At 63.3% G+C, this 17,135-nt stretch overlaps 2 protein-coding genes across 3 annotated transcripts in view; both read left to right on the top strand.

Moving 5' to 3' along the window:
* The first annotated feature begins 1,479 nt into the window (after window positions 1-1,479).
* LOC102573813 (probable methyltransferase-like protein 24) lies at window positions 1,480-11,489 on the top strand. 2 transcript variants are annotated; one of them, XM_014601576.2, is made up of 5 exons: window positions 1,480-1,713; window positions 6,685-6,783; window positions 7,406-7,548; window positions 8,473-8,707; window positions 9,884-11,489. In XM_014601576.2, the coding sequence occupies exons 1-5, from the start codon at window positions 1,495-1,497 to the stop codon at window positions 10,199-10,201; spliced, it is 1,014 nt and encodes a 337-aa protein (XP_014457062.2). In that variant the 5' UTR covers window positions 1,480-1,494; the 3' UTR covers window positions 10,202-11,489. The 2 variants fall into 2 exon arrangements, with proteins under 2 accessions (XP_014457062.2, XP_059585474.1); XM_059729491.1 differs by lacking the exon at window positions 1,480-1,713 and adding an exon at window positions 4,088-4,943.
* A 4,772-nt stretch (window positions 11,490-16,261) lies between these two features.
* Window positions 16,262-17,135, top strand: part of WASF2 (WASP family member 2) — a 35,451-nt gene continuing 34,577 nt past the window's right edge. The window contains exon 1 of the mRNA XM_059729490.1: window positions 16,262-16,355. The gene's annotated coding sequence lies outside the window, so the exon portion shown is untranslated. The remainder of the gene's footprint in view (window positions 16,356-17,135) is intronic.

Genomic DNA, 17,135 nt, shown 5'->3' on the forward strand with positions numbered 1-17,135 from the left:
AAGAAAGAAATGTTAAGAGTTTGGTTGCCAAAGTGTTTACACTGATGTGTAGTTAATTCAGTGTGTTTGTAGGACGTGCCCGTCGCACGCTTCACGCACTGATTGGCATTGTATAGCAATAGAAAACGTGGGTTTATTATATAGGTGCTGCTCGTCACTCCAAAGGCAAGCTCGCCCTCCCGGGAAAGCGCTGGTGCTCGGGCACTCGGGTCCACGGGCCGCCGGCGAAGCACACCGCAGGTGATGTCGAGGGAAACCCAGAGCCCGGAGCAACACGATTCGTCTTCTAGCGCGGGTTTGCAGCCCGGATTCAGACCCCTTGTGCTAGGAGCTGTACAAGCGCGCGGCACGAGGTGCTGCCTGCCCCAAAGAGCTTGCGGTCGGAGGGAGACAGAGCGTACAGAATGGGGAAAGGCCTCTCCCTTTCAGCCTCCGCGCTCTGCCACGGCGTGCCCCAGGCCTATGCGACGTGCATTGTGCCAGCGCTCACCAAGTAAAGCTGAAACCCCCCTGGATGTGGGGGGCCACTAAGTGCTGGGGACGTGCAAGCACGGGTGGGAGTGAAGGTCGAGGGTTCAAAATGAGCGCACGGAGGCAGGGCACTGAGCACCGCAGATGAAGAACCCACGCCCTGTGTCCACAGAGCAATGGTGAGCCACCCTGCTAATAGAGAGGGGTTTGGGGTACGTGCCAACTGAATAGGGTCACAGGTTTATAACGAGTGCACCGAGGGATGCCGAGCAGAGCACCCCAGACAGCGCTCACGGGCCCTCGAGTCCAAGGGGGCAGCGGACACTGCCCAGTGATGCTCTGCCCGGAGAGGGCAACGTATTAGGGTGAGGAAAATGGCCCTGCAGTCCCTGGGACCCTCCTGGCCAGAGCCTCCTTCCATGGCCCGTTTGGCCAGGGCCAGGAGAGGCTGCCCAGGAGGTCCTGGGGCTTGGCGGGGCCGTGGACGAGGAGTGCATAAGTAAAAAGATGCGGGGAATCGAGCAACCAGCACCTGGGCGAGCCGTTCTGGAGGAGGCGGTGCAGGGGCTGCAGCCTGGCGCGCTCCGGGTGGGCACGCATGGGGTCTTGCAGGGTCAGGGGGAGTGCACACTCCTCTGCGGGGGATGCAGGCGTCTTTATCACCTTTTCGTCCCGTGGGCCTAGCCCACCGAAGTGTCTTATTGGCCTCCCTCGGGCAGGGAAAGGGGCCAGCGGATTTCGTGGGACGACTCGTGAAAAAACCAGGGATGGGAGTGCTGGTCATGGGCTCAAAACAAGTGCCGGGGGGCATGAACGCCGCGTGCCTCCGAGGCTGGGATCTCAGGATCTCACCTGCCCCTGCTCCAAACAGGACCAGCCCCAAATCCATCCTCCCCGGATGGAGCTTGCAGCACCTCTCTCCCTCTCTCGCAGTGTTTTGCTAGAGGGGAAGTTCTCCCTCGCAGCCCCCCCGTGCTGCCCATGGGCAGGGCAGGGCAGGGCGGGGCGGTGCATGCAGCTGGCATGGGGCGCGTGGCGCTGCGCGGGCTGGTGCTGTGCTGTGCGGTGCTGAGCCTGGCGCGGGTCTTGCTGCGCGGCCGCGCCCGCACCCCGGGGCCCTTCACCGTGCGCACCGTCCGCGGGGGCCCCGAGCCGGATCCTGGCCCCGATCCCGGCCCCAAGCCGGCCCCACCTGCCTGCCCGCCGCGCTACCAGGACGAGAACGAGAGCCCTGCACGGCCCGTAAGCCCGGAGCCCCCCACCTGGCATGCTGCCCCTTCCCCTTGCTCCTGGGTGGCTTGCCCCCAGGCTCTTCTGCAGAAGGGCTGCTGGCCCCCCTCCCTGCCCAGGTGCTGAGATCCTAGCTGGGGGCCAGGAGGCTTGGTGGGGAAGGGAAGGGCTGTCCTTTCTGCCGTCTCGTGGGCTACGGGGACCCGGGAGGCTGCTCAGGTTGGCGGTGGGGAAGCGTCGGGGCCGCAGGTTTTCCACGGTTAAAACTTTTCTAGTCCCTGGGGAGCACAGGAGGAATTTGCCTCTCCTCCTCCTGCCCCTCTGCTTTGCAAGGCGTCCCCGCCGGGCAGGCGGCTCCGGGAGGCTGAGAAGAGCGGAGGAAAACCTCGCCAGGCTCGGAAAGAGTTCCCACAGGTGACACAGAGCGGGGACGAGGGTGGCACAGCCGCGCACACGCACCCTCGCGCCGTCACACTCATCCACAATGTCACAGCCCCTTGTTCGAGAAACCCTGGTACATGGATACGGTCCCAGCCCCCAGACACAGCTCCATCTCCCTCTCACATGTGCACACACACACCGCTCTCCATGAAGGAGACCCATGCAGTCCCTCCCAGAGGCCCCTGCTCTGAAGGGCCCAGGAGACACACGCGCTCACACTCGCATGCGTGTGCACGCTTGGCCATTTGTAGCAGAATGGAGGAAGGAGCAGGGATGGCGTTGCATGGGGGGGAAGCTTTTTCCGTGGCTGTGCACTGACTCCATCTGCCTGCTCTTGTCTGCGTCATCCAGACATGTAAAACCACGGGCTGTGCCCGTGCCGGCAGGGAGCTTCTGGCGAGCTATCCGCGGGTTCAGACTGGTACCGAACCAACAGCCGCAGAAAGGGGACGGATAGGTTCCCGCTGCCGATCTGACGGCCTCGCCCCACAGCCCCGCGCTGGACCCGCTGCCAGGCGAGAGCTTTTATTGGGGATGACCATTAAACCAAACAAGGGAGATTAAGGCCGCGTGCGGGGTCTGCCTTCGGTGCCGGGGAAGGAGCCGCACGCACACGCCTGCGCATGCAAACGCAGCCCGAGCTCCCGTTTCGGCCCCGGCCCCACGATCCGCGCCAGGGCGCTCGGGCAGAGCAGCGGAGGATGCAGTGAATCTCGTCCTGCTCCTGCGGTCCCGTGATTCGAGCTAGAGGAGACTCTCTGCGAGCAGAGAGCAGCATGGGGTCTCTGGCACAGGCCAGCGGTTGTACTCGTGTAGCAGAGGGCGGCGGTGCCCGTGCCCCGTGGCTGGTTTGTTTTGCTCCGCTCCGATGGGGAAACCGAGGCACCGCATCTCGCGGCAGGCCGGCAGCAAAGCTGGGCCTAGACGTGGACTCTCCCGATGCCCAGGCCCCTGCTTGCTGCCTCAGCACCATCCAGCCCCGAGGCCTGGCCTTAAAGCTGCCTCTGGCGGGGAGGGGGTACCCTTCCCACGGGCTGCGGGAAGCATTTCCCAGTGTTTGTCTTTAAATCTTGCCGGCCGGCCGGCTTGGAAAGGAGGCAAAGGGAGAGGAGGAAATGACTCAGGGGCCGGGAGGGGGATCTGGAGAGGTGGGGCGATGCAGTGACCCCATCGGCTGGGGGGCGAGGGGGGGGCGAGGCTGAGCAAACATCCCCGGGACCCAGCGGCGCTTGGCCTGGCTGGGGGCAGAGGTGGGTTGTGGCAGAATTGGGCCTCCCAGCTGAGACCTGGCAAACTCATCGCATGCCAGCAAAGCAGCAGGCAGCGCTGCCGAGCCGCAGGCACCTCCCGCTGGATTTGAACCGGGGACCTCGAGGGGAAAGACTGGGGTCCTTTACTGCTCCTGGGGCCGGCTGAGCCCCAGCTCTGGCGCCGGCTCTTGGATTTTGTGGGAAGCCGGCACCGCCGGTGCCTTGCAGCTGCCCGGGGCCGCGCGGACAAAGGGCGAAAGGCACCCATGCCTGTCGCCCATGGGGCCGGGGCCGGGGCGGCTCATCCCACGCTGAGCGGTGGAAACGTGGCCCTGGGTGCCGCGGGTTTGCCGCGTGGGGGAGGGAAGCTGCGAGCCGGCGCAGCTGGGGGCAGAGCGCCTGCAAAGGTCTCCACTCTCCAGTAATTGTAAAAGCTGTGTTGGAGCCGGAGGAGCTGAGATCAGCAGTGCCGGGGCCAGGAAGGGCCGAGGAGGAATAGCACGGGCTGTTGGACAAGGGTCATTCAGAGCGACTGTGTTGAACCCGTGCCCAGGGGCTTCATCCGAAATCCAGGCCTCGAGCAGGGAGGCGGCGGGATCCGGCGAGGGGGCCAGGGCTGTGCAGCGGGTCCAGGGATGAGAGAAGAGGTGTTGGCACCGGGTTTTCCCATCCTGCTGGTCCGGCTGCTGGGGGCTGGCACCCCAGCTCCCCTCCTACCAGGCCGCCTGGCCCACGGGACCAGGGCAGCCGGTGCCGTGATGCCAGGCCAGCCCGCACAAGGGGCCAGACCCCCCGGGGCACCACGCACGGCTCTCGGGGCGGTGGCCTTGCAAATTCACCTCTGCTCACGGGGCGGCGGGGGCAAGACCCTGGATGGAGCACCATGCTGGCGAGGGGGGCAGGCAGCAGACCCCAGCCCCAGCTCGCCCAGCCAAAAGCCCACAGCTTTCCTGCATGGAGAGCAATAAGTCTGGGGCTGAAACCCAGGTGAAGCCCCTTTAGGAGCCAGCCTTGCTCGATTATGATGAGACCCAGCTGGGGTGGGGATGGGGGGAGGGAAACAGGTGTTTCCTATAAAGGGCTGAGCCGAGAGCCGTAGGGGGCATGTTGTTTTTTTGTGACAAGCCCTGCAGCAGCGTGAGCAGTCTCTGGGTCCCTGCCGTCTGTGCTGGGCAAGGGAACAGCTCTGCTCTACGTGAGGGTTTTGGTTGAATTAATAGGCTGCTCCTCCGGAGAAGGGGCTGGGGGAGAGGTAGCGGGGGCAGCACGCGTCCCGCCGCTGCCAGCGAAGAGCCTGTGTCATCCGCGTGGGGCGGGGGTGCCCACGGGGTCCAGGCGTGGCACGGGTGCATCCGACCGCGAGCATCCTGGGCAAAGCCGGGTGCCAGGCCGAGGCGGCCCCTTGGCGAGCTTGCAGGGGAGCAGGAGCCGGCTCTCGGAGAGGGGAACCGCAGCTGGGGGAGCAAAATGCAACCCAAGGCATTCATTTTCCATGGGTCCAAACAGCACGAGTTTATCAGCAGCGGCAGAAGCGCCGCGCTTCCTGTCTCGGTGAGGAATGCAGGCTCCTCGGGGAAGGGATTAAGGGGATTATATTATTATTTGTTATCGCGGAGGGGGGAGCACAGCGAAGAAACCTCGGTGGCTGGGAATCCTGCCTAATCGGAGCAGAGATTAGCTTCCCCCCACCCGGCCCTCTTGGCAGCCGGGGCCGGCTCCAGCAGGCAGCCGCGCTCCGTCCACCTCCCGGCTGCCAGGGCAGGGCAGGGCTCCAGCGGGCGTGTTGGTGCGGCTCTTGCCAGCCGTGCCGGGCCGGGCCGGGCCGGGCCAAACTTGCCCGCCCGTGCACCTCCGGCACTTTGATCGCCACTGCAGCTGCTGCCTGGGCCCTTTGTCTGCTGAGGATGAGCCAGGTGAATCACAGCACGCCCCCGCCCAGCCCCGGGGCACCCTGGTCCTGTCCTGCTCACGGGGCCCGTGGAGCAAGAGCTGGCCGTGCCCGGGGTGCCGGGGTCAATGATTCGGGCCCAGCCCTCCGCTCCCCCAAAGTTTGCTGGGCATTGGAGGGGAGCCCAGCCTGGTCAGCAGGGTGCGAAGGGGGTTTCTGCTTGCCCTGGGGCAGAGGTGCCCTTGCTGTCTTGCAGGGTATGTATGTGGCCAGAGGGAAGGGTGGCCCACTGGTTAGCGTGCTAGGCTTGCAGCAGCTGCTCCTTGCTTGGGAGCATCCCACAGCCTCAGTTCCTCATCTGAGCAATGGGTCTGCAGCGAGGGGAGGCGTCGAAGCACCTTTACTGCTGGCCGAGGGGGGGTGAGGCAGTTCTCGGGGGGGGTTTGCAGAAGACCCTGCCCGGCAGCCTCCTGCCTTCGGGGTCTGGCCCTGCTGCTGGAGGAGGGTCTGGGGTTGGGGGAGAGGAGGCCGCACGGAGCCTGTGCGGACGCGAGGGCGGAGGAGCTGTTTGTCTCCTGGCGCTCGAGGCCTGCTCTGGCCGTAATTAATGACCTGCCCATCCGGAGGAGCGTTTTGGGCTGGCGGCGGGAGGCTCTGGGCTGCTTCCAGGCGCTCTGCTGATCATACTGATAAGGCCGGGCGGCCGCCCCCAGCCCTGCCGCTGTCGCAGGCTTTCGCCGCACGCTGCAGTGCCTCCGACCTGGGCAAGCAGGCCTTTGTTTCCTGCATGGCATCATCTCCAGCCAGGCTGGGAATCACGGGGAGTGGGTTTCCTTCTCGTGGGCTGGTTCTGGACTCTGCCACTGACTGCCCAAGGGACCTCGGGCAAGTCGCTGCCCCTCGCTCCCAGCCCTGGAGCGGCGGTGCCTGCCCCAGCTCCAGCTCCGGGGAGCCCTGATGGCAGGGGCTTGCAGACGGGGCCTTGCAGAGGTTGCAATACCTCCTCCTCCTCTTTCCCTGGTGCTGGAGAAAGGGGTGGGAGAAGAGTGCATCTGCGAGTGATGGTGCCCACGTGGCTGGTCAATCCATGGGGGCTTTTCCGAGTGCACTCGCCCCGCAGAGAAGGGGCTCGCTCAGCCCTGGCTGGGAGGACAGTGTGCTCCCTGCCAGGCCTGGAGACCAGCCCTGACTGCCAGGCAAGACCGGTCCCCTTCCCATCTCCCTGCGGCACGGTCCCCATCCAAGTGCTGACCCGCGGAGAGGTCTTGGCAGCAAGCTGCTGGTGCTGGGTCTGGGGTCCCCAGCCCTTCGGGGCCTTGTCAGGGTCCGGTAAGGAGCTAGCAGCCTCATGAGCTCCCGGGAGCCCGGTCTCCTGTTTTGCAGCTGTTTTCTCTCCGACCTCAGCAAACCCGTCAGGACGTGGTCCCGCAGCCCTGGGCCGATGGCAGCGAGTCCCTGCAGAGAGAGGCCGAGCGGTTCCTTGCCTACATCAGCACCCCACAGGTAGGGCGCGTGGCACCGTGGCCCCTCTCCAAACCAGCTGCCACGAGGTGGCAGGCACTGGGGCTCTCTGAAAGCGCCCCCCGCCCGCCTCCAAACCGCTCTGCTCCCATCCCCGTTGGACCGTGCTGGCTTCCTGCAGCGCCCTGTATCCCCTGCGTGGTCCCCGCGATGCTTGGCAGAGGGGGAGGGACGAGGGAATAGCCAGGGCTTGGAGGGGGGCAGTGCCACCTAGCCCCCGGGCTCCTGCCACAGCCGCAGCCCCGCCGGGGTGAGGAGGGCATGGGAAGGTCTCTGGCCCTGCCTTATCCCTGCCATCTGCAGCGCTCTGGAAGCAGCCCAGAGCTTCCTGCTGCAGCTGCGGGAGGGCCGGGGGGAGGCAGGGCAGCAATTACGGCTGGGTCCCGGGGGCCGGTGAGGCCAGGCAGGGCTGGAAGGAAACATCTGGGAGGGGGCCTGGGGGAGCCTAGAGCTGAGATGCTCTCTCCTGGCGGGGGGCGGCATGGACATGGAGAGACCGCTGCCCGGCTCGGGCTGGGATGCTAGAAGCCTTCAAGCCCTCCGTTGTGCTGGGCTGGACCAGATCCTGCCTCAAGGGCTGGCTTTTGCCCTTCCTCCCCTGCAGCTGCCTTGCTCCAGGGCTCTGAGCCAAGCGGGGCCCAAGGCCTTCGCGGACAGCACCCGGGGGCCCTGGCGCGTGTGCCTGGATCACCTGCCCAGCCTGGCCCCGAAGCCACAGCAGCAGAGGTGCCTGGCATACACCTTCAGGTGAGGGCGCTCCTGCGAAGGGAGGAAAACGGGGCTGGGGGAGGCTTCCTCTCGCGGCAGCCCATGGCCAGGCCTGCGACCCACCCCTTCCCCGCCTGCGGCTCTGCTCCGCGGAGGCAGCCGCGGATCTGCTCCAGGCTCGGTGCTTTCTGGCAGCCTCAGTCAGTGTTATCACCACCTCCCGGCCCCTCTGAACGTGCCTCCGGGCAGGCTTTGCTGGCTCGCTGGGCTGGAACGGCAGAGGGGCTGGGGGCTGCTCGGGCATCCTTTGGCAGCCAGGCAGCTGCCCCCGGGGCTGCCGTGGACCCGGGAGACTTTGTCACCGGGGCTTTTGCAATGGAGCTGTTTTGCCCCTAGCAGGAGGCTCCCCGTCCCTGCCCTTGGCAAGAGCCTCCAGGGCTCTGGGGTTCCCGCCTTGCCTTTCTCTCCGAGTCTGGGGTCTGCATCTGGCGTGGGGGAGCTCCGTCCCTCTAGAAGGATAGGGAGCGTCTCATGGGATAAAGGAGGCCTGGCCGTGCCGACTTGGCTGGGGCAGTGGCCTGGGTGCAGAAGCTCCTTCAGCTCCGGTGTCCCTGGGCGCTTCGGGCTGGCTTCTCCCGGGCGCAGGCTGGGCACGGAGAAGCCGCGACTGAAGATCAAAGGCACCTGCTCAGCACCTCCGCTGCAGAGTGCGAGCCAAGCCTGCCCGTCTCTGCTTTGCTTGCATAACCTCACCCATAGCACGCCGTCTTGCAAGCAACGGTCCTCAGGTCATGCTATGCTGGAAACGCTCTGGCTGGTGCTAGGGAGCGTGCGGCACGTGCCCCGGACATGGATGTCTCTCCAAAGCACCTACGGCTAGCCGGTGTCGGAGACAAGCCGCTGTGCTCGGCGGAGCGCTGGCCTGCCCTGCTAACATTTCTCTCCCTTTCTGTCTGCCGGCAGCGTGGTCAAAAGGAGCTCCGAGTTTGCCCGGCGGATGAATGAAATGGGGTGTCAAGTGCACAGCTTTGGCTGGACCCCCGACCGGCGCGCCGAGGAGCGCTGGCAGGAGGGACGTGTCCAGCATCACCGCGTGTGGCTGGACTGGCACGAGCAACCCCCGTCCGCTTCGTCGCGGAGGCAGAGGAGCGCGTCCAAGAGGCTGAGCCGGATCATGGAAAGCCTGGGCCATGAGAAGGTAACGGCATGTAGCCGCGTCTTTCTTCCCCTCGTGACCACGTCCGTGTAGTAGAGGTGAGAGAGAGAGGATCTGAGAGAGGTCTCTGCTAATCTGCTGTGGCTCAAAGTGCAGTCCTTGGAGTTTGTGTTGCACAGAAACGGGGGAAAACAGGGCTGGAGAGGTCGCCTAGTCCAGCCCCCTCCCTGCTCAAGGCAGGATCAGCCCTGTCTGAACCAGCTCCAGCAAATGTTTGTCTAACCTGCCCCTAAAGACTTCCAGCGACAGACTCCCCAGCTCAGCTGGGTAAACCGTTCCCAGGCTAGGCCCCTCCGAGTTAGACAGTCGTTTCGAGTATCTGCCCGACAGCTCCCCGATTGATTAGGCTCTGGGCTTCTGGGATGCAAAGCACGATTGATCACCGTCCTCTCTAATGACCCTTCTTGCATTGGAAGACGGCTGTCAAATCCCCCCTCGGTCCTTAAAGAGTCCCAGCTCTGCCATGCTCTCCAGATCTCTAATAGACTCTGCTGGCATTGCACTGGAGAAACGTCCTTCAGCCTCCGAGTGATGAAGCCTTCTGCCTCTTGTAGCACAGCCCAGGCACTTCTTTAAGCTGTGCATTTTTTAGCATGGGCAGAGCCTATTCAAACATGCAACACTCCTAACATGCAGCCCCCTCTGCCTCTCGCACGGCTGTTTCATGCTTGCCTTCGCTGTAGTTTCCGTCAACCCACAATCAGGTGTGCAGCGGTCACCCAACCCGGCAGGGCAGCATGCAGGTAACGGGACCTAGAAAGCTGGGCTGGGATTGTCCAAAGGCCACTGACCCAACTCTGGTGTACTCGAATGGGCTTTGAGAACCGGCTTCTTAGACAACGCCACTCTAGGACAGGCGCAGGGAAGGATGTGCTCTGAATCGTGGCCACGTGAGCTGGTGAATGGAGGAGGAAAGGGGCATCTATGCCTGGCCGTGGCAGGATATAATGCCTGGCCAAATGCACAGGATGTTGCTAGCAAACACAGCTGCTGCAGCCCTGCCTCCTTTTTCCAGACCTGCTAAATCCTTGTCCCTTAGACGCTGTGCATGATCCGAGCAGGGGGCCCATGCCTGCTGGCAATGCCCTGCCTCCCTTCCTCCCACCCGGGTGCTGATGAGAGCAGCTGAGTTTGCTTTCCTCTCTCTCCCTGGGGCAGATCGACGTGCTGGAAGCCGACTTGGCCAGCGCAGAGTGGAAGATCCTGGAGAGCATCCTCCTGGACGGCACCGTGGCCGCCGTGCACCAGCTGATCCTCACCCTACACCTCCACTGGCCCGGGTTCGAGGTGAGCGGGAGCAGCGCCGCGGTGGTCCGGCATTGGTACAGCTTGCTGAAGGCGCTGGAGGCCAGGGGCTTCCGGCTCTTCCACAGCTACAAGGACCTGCAGAAGCCGCAGCGGTTCCTGCACTGGGAGCTCCTCAACGCCAGCAGCTCCTACACGCTGGGCTGGGTCAACACCAGCTGGATGTACTAAGAGGGGGTGGACTGTGGAGCGGGCCTTGTTTGCACCTGGCCCTGGTTTGTAGGTCCCAGCACATCCTGGAGCGAGCACCCTTGCTCCCCACGCGTGGGTGACGCAGGCAGCGGGTTCCCGAGGAACCCGCGGAGCTCTCCGAGGCCCGCAACTCGGACGGTGGGCGGATGTCGGATTCAGGGGGATGCCTGAACTGGACCGAAACCAGCTCCACGGTGCCGAGACATGCTGGAGCCCCACGTACCATGTGCCCGTATCCCCGCTGCGCTGCCCTGGGGTGCAGATGACGAGCGCCCTGCTCGCAGTCTCCCTAATCAATGCCAGTGCCTTGCTGTTGAGCTCCAGGAGCTCGGATAATAAGCCCTGCTGATGCCTCCTGGGAGGAGACGCAGCAATGCTTCTGCCCGCAGCTTGCATCGGTCCCCCCCACCCCTCCAGCCAGCGAGGGCCAAAACGGCTCTGGGGAGTAAGCACGATGCAGTCCTTCCCTGCGCCCTGCTGCTTGGGAGCCCTTCTAACCGGGATCATTAGGGTGGCTGAAGTGGGAAATCCTGCAAAGGTTGCAGGAACCAGCAGCAGCCTGGCCTGATGCAATTAGGGCAGCTGGGATTTTCAACCAAGCCAAAGGGAGTGACCCAATAAGAGCCTGCTCACGTTTGATGGGGGAGTTTGGTCTCCCTGCTCCCAGAGACTCCTCTCCAAACCCCAGCGAACATCTCAACCGAATGACAGGGGGTTTCAGAGTCCCGCCAGCCCCCCAAGACCCTCCATGAAAGCAGGCAGGGGCTCTCTGGAGAGCCGGCTGCATCGTGAGAGCATCTCCTGCCGGCTGGGTGGGAGCTCGACGGGGCCCGCTGCTCTCCTGCAGTGCCGGCAGGTCTGCTTCCCGCCACCACAAAGCAGTGCAGCATTTCCAATCTCATGGCAAAAGTAGGGGGGGCGGAAAAACCCCTACACTTTTTTTGAGCAACCAAAGAAAAATTCCAGTTCCAATTTTGGGTCAGGTCAGGTCCAGTTTGCTTTCATCTACATGCCTAGGTTCAAACCGCTAGCGCGCAACCATGCTACAGAATGGCATTTAAAGCCAATTCGACTTGCGCGCTTCCCTGGGGCGAGGCCTAGTTCCTTGAGGGGCTCTTCTTTTTTTTATTTATTTATTTTTTTTTATTTACACTTTATTGCTCTTGTTTTTGTGGCTGCTCTCTCTGCTGGAGCGCACAAAATCCTTCAGATCTCGGCTGGCAGCAGAGATCCGCCTAATCATAGTCATTATCTGGTAGCAGGTAATGGGCATCTTTCCCATGTTAATTTGAAAACAGAATAGATGAGAGCAGGACACGGGCGCACCGAGCATGCTCCTAGACCCCCCTGCGGCTGGAATTCGCTGCTTTTTTTCCCTTCCTCCCCAGCAAGTTGTGTACGGCGGAGATGCTGCTCGATGGGCTGACATTGCTCGTGCAGTAGCAGGGCTCCGAGGTCACCGGCGGAGACATAAAGTGCAAGAGGATTTTTATTTTTCGGTATAAGCTGGCAGAGCCCGGGCGTCCGGGTTGCGAGAGCCTCTCGAGATGCTCTGCCGTGATTTTGCCAGCACCGACCCCAGTAACCTGCTGCTAAATAAGTAAGCCCAGGTGCCACTGGGGGCGGGAGGATGCGCGTCAGCTGCAGGAAGGAATGAAATGCGCCAGCGAGAGCCATGAACCGCACAAATTGCGCTCTGCCCAGCAGTGCAGAAGCCTGGCAAGGATCCCATCGCACACCGCGGACACAGAGACCCTTTCGGCTGCTGCAATAAAAACTCCCTGAGTTGGTTTCTGGGGTGGACCATGCAAAATAAGACCATGTCTTTATTGCCCACTGCATCAGTGCCACCCAAACTGGCCGTGCCAGCCCGCTTCTTGCACTCGGTGGCGGGGGGCCAAATCCTGCCTGCCTCTTAGCACCGCCTCACCCTTGTCCCTGGCTGCAGATGCAAAATATCTCGGAGGCGACAGCCAGGTTTTGTCTCCTCTGGGCAAGTTCCCCCTTCCCACGGGGGCGGGAGCCGGGAGGAAGGGTGGCGTCGGAGTTTCGTTTTTTCTGAGATACCGTTAACTAGTGAGCAAAGGTTGCAGTGTCTCCATGGAGACAAGACAGTGAGCGAGACGGCGTGTGTGTGGATCTAAGGTTAGCGCTGATTAGTAAATGTCAGCAGCACCGCTGCGTTCCCGCAAGTGCCCTCCACCAGCGCCAGCGCCGGCCTGGGCGCCCGGCGGCACGGGCAAAGCAGCGAGCCAGGCTGGGGGCGAGGGCACCTCCGTGCCCACGGGGAACCGGGATCCCGCTGACCCCTGGGCAGTGCTGGCGTTGTCACTTTGCCATCGTGACCGCTGCCAGCCCAGGTCTCCAGCCCCCCCGAGGTTTATCGCGGCCCCTCGCTGCGCCCCGTGCAAGCATCAATCGAAGGGGGAGACTGGGGTGCAAGATGCGTGCTCCTTGGCCCTTGGCCTGGCCGCTGGGCTTGGGGTGCCATGCTGATCAGGCTCCGGCAGAAGATCTCGAGGATGACAAACCGGAGCGCTCTGCAAAACAGAAAAGCGCAGCTGTCTCCGTCTTGCGGAGAGAGAAACGGCGACTCGGAGAGATAAAGGGGTTTGTGGTTAGGACTGACGTGATGCCAGTCGCTGTCGCAGCTCGGCGCCTGGATCAAACCTCGCTGCTCCCAGCTCCCAGCCCTGCTCTGTCACCACGAGGCTACGTGGCCTCCCTACAAAACAGGTCATTTCGGGGTCCTGGGGGCTTCGGTCGCTGAGTTGAGCCCCTTTTGAAGAACAGGCCCGTTTTCGTGTCCATAAAGTGCTGACGGCGTGACGAGCCAGCGCGTCGCAAACCTCCCTTGCAGCTTATCAGAATGAGAAATGTAAGCAGAGCTCTCCTCCACGCAGCACAAGTGAGCAGCTGGCTGGGAAAACCAAGGGACCGCTGAAGCTCACAGGCAGGATTTCACGTCCGCCCCCAACACACAGCACTGCACCACCGCTCTGTCTTCACAAAGCAGATCAATCAGCTCGACGGGCTGGCTTTACTTGATGCTCTTCGGTCCCCGCATCCCTTCAGCTTTGGTCCGGTTCGGAGGCCTGCACGTGAACAAGTGCTCGGCCCCGGAGGCGTTGCTCTAATGTCGAGGCCAGGTGCAAATCCCTGCCCGTTGCCTCCGTTTCCCAAAGCCAGTCGCAATCTGCGGGTGCCTCTCGGTCGGAGGGTGCGCTGCTCCGTGCACCCCTCCTCAGGCAGGGCAACCGTGCAGTCCCAGGTGAGACGGCAGCACGTACCGAGCCTGCCCGGGGATTAGCAATGCAGCGGCACAGGCTCCAACGCAGGCTGGACAAACCTGTCCGAAATCCTGGGTACGTGCTGGGCTACAGATGAGCAAGGAGGCTTTTAGGCCCCCCGTTCCTAGAGACCCCCCGTGTTATGTGGGCAGCGGGGATGTACTCGGATGTGCTGCAATACCCACGCGGTTGTTAGCACCGAAGCAGTTGCCTATCGACACACGCTGCCGTTATGCTGCAGTGCCGTGAAGAGATCACCCTGTGCAGCTCCGAGCACATGGTCAGCTCCACGCAGAGTTGCAGTGCGATGGCCCAGTGAGCCCTCCCGAGTCCAGATGGGCAGTGGCTTGATCTTACTTAGCTCCCCGAGATCAAGCATCTTATTTCCAGAAGGCCTCGTTCGGTCTGCTGGCCCCCTTCGGTGGTCGGCACTAAGATTTTGACAGGCACAACCCACGGGCTTAACGTAATGAGATTGCAGCGCTGGGGAAGGATAGAAAAAAGGAGCATAAGCTCAGGACTGAAGTTCACCATGAAAGCAGCGTGTCATGGAAAAGCCTCCATCATCTCCCCCCCCCCCGCCCACGCCAGCTGCTCAGCTAGTCACCTTGGCGGTCTGCAGGGCAGCGCAGCCAGAGGATCATTTACAGGCAGAAAATACAGAAAGGCAATTGGCAGGTGATGAGATCCTTTCCAGGAGAGAAATAAGTGTCAGGGGGCAGCGCGGCTGCCTGGGATACTGCAGCACAGCACATATTCAGGAGGGCTAAACTGAGACACGTGTGCGTGCAAGCACCCCCCCCCCCCCCGAGATAAAGGTTGCAGAGCAGACACAGATTAGGTGGCTCCCTTGAGGCTATGACACCTAGAGAGAGAAGCAAATCCTCTTCGAGTGAACTGGCAGCGAGGAAAACCTGGAGTCCAAAACCTCCAGCACCTTCCCGTTGGGGCAGAGGCTACGCCTTGCGGCGGTGCGAGCTTGTTAGCACCGCAGAGGTGCGGGGCACCGGGCAAGGGGCTTCTCACGGGGAGAGCGTAGATCCGTTGCTCTCAACTTCGTCCCGGCGTAGACTCAAGGTCCCCTGGGAAAATGCCAGCTCTTCGCTTTCACTGTTTTTTTGGACTACAGAAAAATAACACGAGCATTTTTTTTTTTCCCTGTGGCAAAGCACTCGGAAAGACCCCAGCTGCGGATTCCTATTTGAAACCTCTGGGTTTTTCTCCTGAATCGCTAACCGGGCAGTGGCACCCCGGGGAGGATCTCAGGGCACCCTGCTTGAGAATCCCTGGTGCTGATGGGAGGAGCTCCTGGAGGGGTGGCGCCAAGTAATTAGTCCTGATTATTTCAAGATGTGAGCTAAAGGCAGGCCCCAGGGAAGGGGGGGGGGGAGATGGGATGCGGTCAGGGAGCACTGGCAGATTGGCAGGTGCTGATTAAGACGAGCGTGACCTTCAGCCCTGGAGATGCTCGCTGACCCAGTTGCTGCGGCGTTCAGCTGCCGAGCCGTCCTTTGTTGGCCTTTGCTGTGGCAGCCCCGCGAGGTGCTGCGCTGCGGGAGGGGAGACGGAGAGCTGCGCGGGCCTTGCACGTGGCTCGTGTGGCAGGTGTGTCGTCTGCGGGCGCCGGGGGAGTCCAGGAGGGTCCCTGGGCTGTTCTCTTTGTGCTGTGCGCAAAGTGGGGCGAGGACGAGCTGCTTTCCCCACCCCACCCCGCTCCCGTCCCACGTCCCCAGCGCAGCCAGCTTCCCGTGGCACGTGGAAACGCAAGGGGGAAGTAGGTGGGCTGTGGTGCGCTCTAGCTAGTGCCTAATCCAGCTCCAGCTGGCACAGTTTAGAGCGACCCCCAGGCTGCTCTAACTTTCCCTAAGGCCGGGAGGGAATCGGGGAGTTTGCTCCTACGCGTGTGCCATTGGTGCAAAGGGGAGCGCCTGCACTGCTCTCGCCTGCCGCGCGTCCCTGCAGCATTGCAAAGGGCATATATTGGGATTTGGGGGGGGACCCCAAATGTAGGGTGGCACTTAGTGAATTAATTATAATGCATTTGCAAGGGCACTCCATCCCTCGTGGGCTGAGCAGATGGAGGCCTCTGGCTCGTGCTGCTGATGTGACTTGTGCCCATTTCCTTGCCCTGCTAGTTGTGCCTCTTAATCCGGAAGTGGCAGGCAGGCCAGGCTGCGGCACTGCAGGGGTTAAACAGGCACCGCCCGCCTCTGCTCCGCCCCCTGCCGGAAGGCCCAGCCCCACCCCCGCTCTCGTTTCCATTTGGGCCCTTCCCTCTACTAGTATCCCCCCTCCCCCTTTTCTTTTTCCGAAGTGGACCCTTCCTCAGAGTTCACGAGCCGTGCGGGTAGGACAAGACCAATGCCAAATGAGGGGTGGGTCAGCCCTGGAAATGCCCACCGTTCCCTAAAAAAAAAGAAAAACAAGGCAGCCCAATGGCATCCAAAGAAGACACATAACTATTTCCGTCAAGTGCTAGCCTTGAGTTCCCACCCCAAGCAGCCATGCTTCGCTTCCCCTCCCCTCCCCTCCCCGCGGGTGGTACGTTCCCCCTTGTTTACTCTGTTTGCGTCGCCCGCTTGGGTGCGGCCCCGGTGTTACGCTAGCGTCGTACGCAAGCGGCGCAGCACGGCGGCTTTGACAGGCGGCGCCCAGCAGCCAATGGCATGCGGGGAGAGGCAGGCGGGGAGCCAATGGGGCGGCGCGCCGGCGCCCGGGGAGGCGGGGCGGGGCCGCGCCGGGCCGGGCGGGCGGGAGGGGAGTCGCGGAATGGCGGCCGGCGGGGGCGGCCCGCCCCGGGGGTAGCGGCGGCGGCGGCGGCCGAGACGCGGCTCCAAGCGGGGGTGAGCGAGCGCGCGCGGGAGGGCGAGGGGGGGCAGCCGGGCTCCAGGCCGCTGCCACATAGGGAGCCACGGGCCTGTGGTGGGGGGGCGCTTCCTGCCACATAGTGACCGGGGGACTGGTCCAGGGGGGCTGCCCCCCGCTTATGGGGTTATAGCCCCCCCCTTGGGGTGTTTGCCCCCTCCCCCCCCCTTGGGGTGTGTGGGGCTGCCCCCTCCCCCCCCCTTGGGGTGTGTGCCCCCTCCCCCCCCCTTGGGGTGTGTGGGGCTGCCCCCTCCCCCCCCGTTGGGGTGTGTGGAGTTGCCCTCTCCCCCCCCTTTGGGGTGTATGCCCCCTCCCCCCTCTTGGGGTGTGTGGAGTTGCCCCCTCCCCCCCCTTTGGGGTGTGTGCCCCCTCCCCCCTCTTGGGGTGTGTGGAGTTGCCCCCTCCCCCCCCCTTTGGGGTGTGTGCCCCCTCCCCCCCCCTTTGGGGTGTGTGCCCCCTCCCCCCCCCTTTGGGGTGTGTGCCCCCTCCCCCCCCCTTTGGGGTGTGTGCCCCCTCCCCCCCTTGGGGTGTGTGGGGTGCCACGACAGGTGCGTGGGGCTGTGCTGTGCCCCACCCGCAGCAGTGCCGGGGGCGGGAGAGCGCGTGGTCCCGGCGTGGCAGGGTGGGGCCGAGGACACCTCGCCCTAGGCGGCCCCCCATCCCGGAGGGGCTGCGCGGGGTGCAGCAGGCCCAGGGCAGCCCCGCGCTGACCTCCACACGGGTGTCATCTCCCGCGTGTCCTTGGGCCTGCCCGAAAG

This window comes from Alligator mississippiensis, chromosome 6 (genome assembly GCF_030867095.1).
Source record: "Alligator mississippiensis isolate rAllMis1 chromosome 6, rAllMis1, whole genome shotgun sequence".
Classification (NCBI taxonomy): domain Eukaryota; kingdom Metazoa; phylum Chordata; order Crocodylia; family Alligatoridae; genus Alligator; species Alligator mississippiensis.

Bases quoted from the DNA above. Each gene is read 5' to 3' on its own strand.
- LOC102573813 (XM_014601576.2), top strand. From the start codon at position 1,495: ATGGGGCGCGTGGCGCTGCGCGGGCTGGTGCTGTGCTGTGCGGTGCTG. The intron at 6,784-7,405 runs GTAGGGCGCGTG...CCTCCCCTGCAG, and splicing joins CCTACATCAGCACCCCACAG to CTGCCTTGCTCCAGGGCTCT. The intron at 8,708-9,883 runs GTAACGGCATGT...TCCCTGGGGCAG, and splicing joins AAAGCCTGGGCCATGAGAAG to ATCGACGTGCTGGAAGCCGA.